Source organism: Martes martes, assembly GCF_963455335.1.
Source record: "Martes martes genome assembly, chromosome: 8".
NCBI lineage: Eukaryota > Metazoa > Chordata > Mammalia > Carnivora > Mustelidae > Martes > Martes martes.
In genome coordinates this window covers 121894609-121901419 of record NC_137895.1, presented here as the reverse complement: position 1 = coordinate 121901419, position 6811 = coordinate 121894609, and the positions used below count along the sequence as shown (strand labels likewise).

The 6811-nt window shown below is 37.3% G+C and overlaps 1 protein-coding gene across 2 annotated transcripts; it reads left to right on the top strand.

Annotated features, from left to right (window-relative positions):
* Positions 1-868: 868 nt before the first annotated feature.
* LOC308347880 (uncharacterized protein) lies at positions 869-6569 on the top strand. Of its 2 annotated transcripts, none has more exons than XM_080811649.1 (3): positions 869-1202; positions 5367-5494; positions 6221-6569. In XM_080811649.1, the coding sequence occupies exons 1-3, from the start codon at positions 1133-1135 to the stop codon at positions 6350-6352; spliced, it is 330 nt and encodes a 109-aa protein (XP_080667775.1). In that variant the 5' UTR covers positions 869-1132; the 3' UTR covers positions 6353-6569. The 2 variants fall into 2 exon arrangements, 1 of the variants encoding a protein (XP_080667775.1); XR_013967290.1 differs by lacking the exon at positions 6221-6569 and adding an exon at positions 2543-2845 and having other exon boundaries at positions 890-1202; positions 5367-5921.
* The last annotated feature ends 242 nt before the right edge of the window (positions 6570-6811 follow it).

Genomic DNA, 6811 nt, shown 5'->3' with positions numbered 1-6811 from the left:
CCCATGTTCCTGGCCCTAATTTTACTTTAATCCTCATTCAATTAGACCTTACCCAAATATCACATTCAGTTCAATATTTTTTTATACTAAAGTGGACTTCTCAGGACACCTGGGTGGCTCAGTCAGTTGAGCGTCCAACTCTTGATTTCGGCTCAGATCATGATCTCAGGTTGGTGGGATCAAGCCCCACATAAGGCTCCGTGCTCAGAGGGGAGTATACTCCAGATTCTCTTTTCCTCCACCCCTCCCTCCCCTGCCCCCCACCGCCCTTTTGTCTTTCTCTCTCTAAAATACATAAATCTTTAAAATAAAATAAAATGGACTTGTAGAGGAATTTGTCTAAATGTATACTAAATAATGTCCATCCTACAACATTTGTGATATTCTTGTGGTACCTTAAGGGAAGGATTCATTCTGAAGGTTTGTATCTTTTTTTTTTTTTTTCATTTTAGTAGGACCATGAGCAACTCGGAGTGGATTGCTTCTTCTTCTTCTTTTTCAGTGTTAGACATTATCTCTTGATCCTTGCCTCTGTCCCTGTCCCAAAGGATATCTGGCTCAATGGTTAAAAAAAAATTTTTTTTTAAAGTCCATAAACTCATGTACCCAGGAGTCCTCAAAGAGTTGACACATTTCTGAGAGAAACATGAGTCCATGCTCAAGGGTGACGAGATCAGGACCTTGGTTTAATTTAGGAATGTAATAAGAAGTTAAATAAACTTAACTAGTTGGCAGCTCTCATAAGAAATCTGGATGTCAGCAAATACTGGGAAATTGTGGAACAGGGTGGTGGGGCTAGACCTTGATACTTCATTCTGAAGTTAATAAATATTTAACAAATTGATTGATGATGACAACCTTAGAAGTCAGGTGGAAGATAATTAATAGTGAATTTCCCACGAGTAGTTTTTGTTGATGGAATGAAGGTAGGAGGGAGAGACTTATAATATTGGCAGTAGGCCAGCCCAGAGAAAAAGGCGATTCTGGACTATATTCCAGGGAGTGTTAAGAAATACGGAAAGCGGAGACAGAAAGGATTCACATAGAGAAAGTGGAGATAATTCATGGCTGCGAATTTAAGGGAACTTGTGGAGCAAGAGGCAACTGCCAAGACAGAAATGTCTTATTCAGAATGCAGGGGCAAGAAGAGGGTGAAAGCGTGTCCCGCAGATTCAGGAACAGAGGAGTAAGAAGCCATTGTGGTATGTTAATGGGGTCCTGGAAAGTGACCCTTTGCCCTTCTTTCACTTTACTATTTCTGCTTTCACTTTTGCTATTTCTGTTTCTATTCCTGGACTTTGTTTTGTGTTTCTCTCTTTCCCTTACAAGGCTGAAACTCTAGTTCATATTGAGTTATTATTCTTATACTTTTTGATTAAATAGTATGTTATTAACTTCAGAATAACAAAAGTAGTTTGAATGTTGCATATATTACTCTAATTTTTAAAAAAATTTTTTAAAGATTTTATTTATTTATTTGACATACAGAGACCACAAGTAGGCAGAGAGGCAGGCAGAGAGAGAGAAGAAGCCAAGCAGACTCCCTGCTGAGCAGAGAGCCTGATGCGGGGCTTGATTCCAGGACCCTGGAATCATGACCTGAGCCGAAGGCAGAGGCTTTAACCCACTGAGCCACCCAGGCACCCCTCTAACTTTTTTTAAATTCTTCTCTTAGTATAGGACCTGACCCCTATTTTATTCTCTGAATAAGTGACTCTCAATAGATACATGTTCTACATTTCTTCTAGGGAATGAATTTATTAATTTATAATAATTTTTCTGATCACATTTTCTTATAGCACAAAAAGGCAGACCTTTTGAAATAGTAGTATAAGATAGAACTGCATTATTTCTGAGAAGGGTATAAAATTCTAAAACTATCTCTTAAAATAATTTATCATTTTGTATTAACATATTCCTGGGAATATTAAATTCAAGGTATTAAGTAATTAAAGACCATAAAACTATTTAAAATCATTCTTAAACCAACTACATCCACCTAAATTCAATTTTTGTGAATACTTTCAAACATGTAAAGGTTTTTTTAAAAAGTGCAAATTCATGTAATCTTAACATCAATATTATTAGGTAAATTCTGATACCTGTCTAGAGTGCCAAAATCCCAGTTCATAAAACTATTATGATTTTCCAAACACAGATTTTTGTTCTGGATATTTGTTGAGTTTGGGCTATTTTACACTCGTTCCACCTTCTTTGATGATGACAACCTAATTTCCTTGGGTAAAATCACTTCTCCCCTATTTTGATATAGTCAGGAATGACTTTTAATCAAGGTAGAACTGGGTAAAGCTTATTTGTTCCAGCTATTATGACCAGAACAGAATGACTCTAATTCTATTTATTATTTATTATTTATTTAGACCTTGTCTAATAAATAGTTGCTACAGATTTCAAAAGGTGTGCTAGTCTCCATCTATTACCAAGTGTGGTTCCCCAAACTTTCCATCTATCTGAGAGCGCCTTGATTTCCTTTACCCTTATCATAAATTTCTTTTCTTTTCTTTCTTTTTTTTTTTTTAAGGCTTGTCAAGTTGGTTTCTTTTGCTTGCAATTGAAACAGGCTTATTTGAATCAACACTTGGAAACAGATATTTCTATGAATTCTAATACTGGTGAATAAAATCATCATTTACCAAGAAGAGACACAGAAATAAGAAAATCCATCCTGAATGGAGTATGGCACTGGTTAGGCAACCCAGAGTGATCAAAGAAGTTAGAGACAGCTTGTAAAAGAACAAGCTATAGATAAGTAGAAGGAAGTGACTCAAGTCAGACTGGAGGGTGAGGAAGACCAGGCGGCCACAGGAAATCAACTGGACCCAAGGTAATGTAATTGCCTGGGATAGCAGTATCATTTCTAAACACACACCTACCTAAGGGATAGTTAAAAGAGATTCATTTTCAAAACCTAATGTCAATATCATTTTATTTTTCAAGTCTAGAATTTGCCAGAACACCCTATATATTTCATAAAAGTAGCGAATGTAATTTTTAATCTAGTGTAAGGAAAAACAGAAATATATATATATGCCAAATCATCCTTATCATAACACACTGGCTCTTCAGGTCCCCATAAGAAACTTACTGACCACTCTTGATGACCTTCATATTTGCAGTAGCACAATCATAATAATGTACCTCAATCTTCTCTTCTTCCAAGAGTTAAAAAAAAAAAAAGACAGCAATAAATGTTATTTTATTTTCTTTATTTTTGATAATCAACCTTTACTAAAGGGACAAGAGACGTGCAAGAGAAAAATAGTGAAATGGGAGGAGCATGAGAAATTCAAAAATTGGGGCACCTGGGGGGAGATTCAGTCGGTTAAGCGTCTGCCTTTGGCTCAGGTCATGATCCCAGAGTCCTGGGATCGAGCCCCCCATCTGGCTCTCTGCTCAGTGAGGAGCCTGCTTGTCCCTTCCCCTTTCCTCCTCCCCTATTTGTGCTCTTTCTCTCTCTCTCGAATAAATAAATAAAATCTTTTTAAAAAAGAAAAAAGAAAAATTATACTTTTAAGAAAATTCTACTAAAAGAAAAACTCTACTTTAGAGAAAATTATAATATCCCTTATTAAATTTTTGAGCATGATAATAGTATTGTGGTTTTATAGAATGCCCTTGTTCTTAAGGATACAGACTGCAGTATTTAGAGATGAAGGATCATAATGTCTGCAATCTACTTTCAAAATTATATAATCATCTGCTGCAAATTTAGAGTTGCCTATAAAACAGCAATCATTTGGGAAGCCTGGGTGGCTCAGTGGGTTAAGCCTCTGCCTTTGGCTCAGGTCACGATCCCAAGGTCCTAGGATGGAGCCCCACGTCGGGCTCTGCTCAGCGGGGGCTCTCTGCTTGCTTCCCCCCCGCCCCCCCGCCTCTCTGCCTACTTGTGATCTCTCTATTTGTCAAATAAATAAATAAATAAAATCTTTAAAAAAAAAAAAGCAATCATTTGTTCAGGAAGAAAAGTTAAACAGAAAAAGGAAAGATTCAATCACACACGGAGCTGCTGGAACTACAGAGCAGTCTCCCGTGAGTATGAAAGTCTCTGGACAAAGTAATACAATTTGAATATTTAGTCCTGGTTGAACATCAAGTCCTTATACAGACTGACAGAAATTTGGTGTTTTCTTTCTGGCCTTATGAGTCAGAGTATGTGAAGTTAAAGATTCAAAAAACTGCTTTTGTCATTTTACAGATGCAGTTTAGCTAGAACACAAGTGCGATTGTTCTACCACCTCAATATCATAGTTCTCAAAGAAAATGTCTTCAAAATTACCTTGTCAGACGCTTTCAGAAATGGAAATTTATTCTCTTAAGGAACAACAGAACACCGAAAAGGCAGTAAGAAATCAATTCTACCCAAGTCAGAGAAAAAATGGAAACTATTTACTTCCAATGTCTACATGTACGGCATTCAGACAAGATGTCGAAAAATAATCGGACAAAAATGAAAACAAAACAAAACTAGGCCTTTTGTTTTAGAATCTCCTCCTGCAAAATTGTCAGGACCAGGAGATAAGAAAGCCTAAGGTAATAGAAGTGTTCACTCAAAAATACTGATCTATAACCAAACCCCAAAATGTTTCTATTCTTAGAACCCATCTAGTTTCTTTCTCGTAATTTGAAAAATTATAATTCCTAGCCTCATATAGATATACCTAGCTCAGAATTTTAAAAAATATTTTATTAGAGTTGGGGTGCCCGGGTGGCTCAGTCAGTTAAGCATCTGCCTTCAGCTCAGGTCATGAACCCAGGGTCCTAGGATCAAGTCCTGCATCTGGCTCCCTGCTCAGTGGGGAACCTGCTTCTCCCTTTCCCTCTATGTTCTCTCCCTCTCTCGCCCTCTCTCAAACAAATAAAATCTTTTAAAAAAATAAAATGAAATATTTCAATAGAGAAATCATATGAAAATATGGATTTTTAAAAAAGATTATCATAGAAGATGGAGATCTTTCTGGTTTCAACTAGAATGTAAACAATGGCATGTACAGGTGTGAATGATCTTAAACTATTTAGCAGGTGGAATCATCAGAGGTTGGAATATGTTGGCATATGATTTTGTAAGAGGATACTAAAGAGGATCTTCCTGTTTTTTCTCCCTCAAAGTTGGGTTGCTGTTTCTAATCCTCCCAGCATTATACTCAGGAAAGAGGGGATTCAGTGAAAAGGCAAGTTTTTAGGACTGATGTTTAGGTTTAATCTCACGGGCCCTCTGGAGTGGCAACGTCCTCTGGTGGCTCTTTTTTCTATGGGCTCACATGTGATTTTCAACTGCAGCTTCCTTGAGCAAACAAGTCTCCTCTTCTAGTCCTATATAACTGATGTGGTCCCTTTTTTCTTTCCAGGATCTCTTGTGTGGAATCCTAAAATGACCACAGAGTGCCTTCCTCTCACATGTACACATGTGGGATGTGGGCCAGCGACATGTTTGTATACCAGAGGTGGAAAAGAAGATTATCAAAATGATGCCCAGGTTTGTGGTATAAGCAACTCTGTAGATGCTACTATTATATACTGAAGAGTAAGCTGACGATGAGAAGCAGGGAAAGGCGAAGTAGGTAGAGGTGATTTCCACTGGGGATATGCCAAGATAGAGCTCCTGGAAATTGCTGGTGTGTAGTAATGGAACTGAAACAGTGGTGGGAAGAGAAGAGAAGTTAAAACAAAGCACTGAAGAATTACTCTACTCACTGGTCAGGGGAAAGAGAACGACTCAATAAAGGAAACTGAAAAGTAGAAGCTAGAAAAGTAGGAAAAAGAGAGATGTGTGGATTTCAGAAGAAGGGAAAAGAAAAGATGGCTTTGAGCATATTATGGTGGGCAGTTACGTATATGTCTGCTGAGACGTCAAGTACGTTGAGGACTGAAAATTGTTAATTAAATTAATCCATGAGGAAGTCATTTGAGATCTAAATGTGTTTGATTTTATTCAGCCAAACTCATGAGCTTGACTGCCAGCCTGGGGAAGGGTGATAATTAGGTTCATTCAGGATTAGGGCTTTTGCCAGAAATTGTGGCAAAGGATGGGAGAGGAAAGGGAACTGAATCACCTTTTTTTTTTTTTTTTTACTAATTTAATACTATACATCATTTTGTTTTCTTTTAATTTTATGGACATCATGCTATAGTAAGGAGGGAAAGGGTGAAGGGAGGAGACAAAGAATTTAGTGAAAATACTGCCTTTCTAATTTTGATTCAGTCCTTCCTAGAGGGAGCTCTTCGTAACAATAGAGAAGAGGAGTTTGTCAAGGCCAGACCCAGCTCCAGAGTAAACTCCAAGAAGGTCAATCACATGTATGTGGTGTTCACTGCTATACATGTAGCATCTTAAATGGATGGCAGACATTCAAAAAATGTGAGATAAAGAGCTAAAAACTGAATATACATCATGTGCAACTTTTTAGGAACTTAAGTGAATGCACATATCTCTCCCCAAATGTTTCAAAATATTGAAACCATATACGCTTCTGTGGACCCCAAGAATCTTAGTTTCTCCTATGTAGAGCTGAAGCAATTGCCATAAATAAACCATATGCGTGATTTTTGCCAAAGACTCTAATATTATGTATTCTGCAAGCTGGTGCACCCAGACAAAATTGAGAAAGCAATATTGTATATAAACTGGGAACACTTCTATAAAAGCCTCTTAAAATATCCAAATATTAACTTAAGTTATATATAAATAATCAAAAGCCTCAACTGAGGTCACACAACAGAAGGTCACCCCAACAGCTAGAAAGAGAGACCCCCACAGATATACACGATATACCAGGAATAGAAACCACCTTTT

Bases quoted from the DNA above. Each gene is read 5' to 3' on its own strand.
- LOC308347880 (XM_080811649.1), top strand. From the start codon at position 1,133: ATGCAGGGGCAAGAAGAGGGTGAAAGCGTGTCCCGCAGATTCAGGAAC. The intron at 1,203-5,366 runs GTATGTTAATGG...TTTTCTTTCCAG, and splicing joins AGGAGTAAGAAGCCATTGTG to GATCTCTTGTGTGGAATCCT. The intron at 5,495-6,220 runs GTTTGTGGTATA...ATTTTGATTCAG, and splicing joins ATTATCAAAATGATGCCCAG to TCCTTCCTAGAGGGAGCTCT.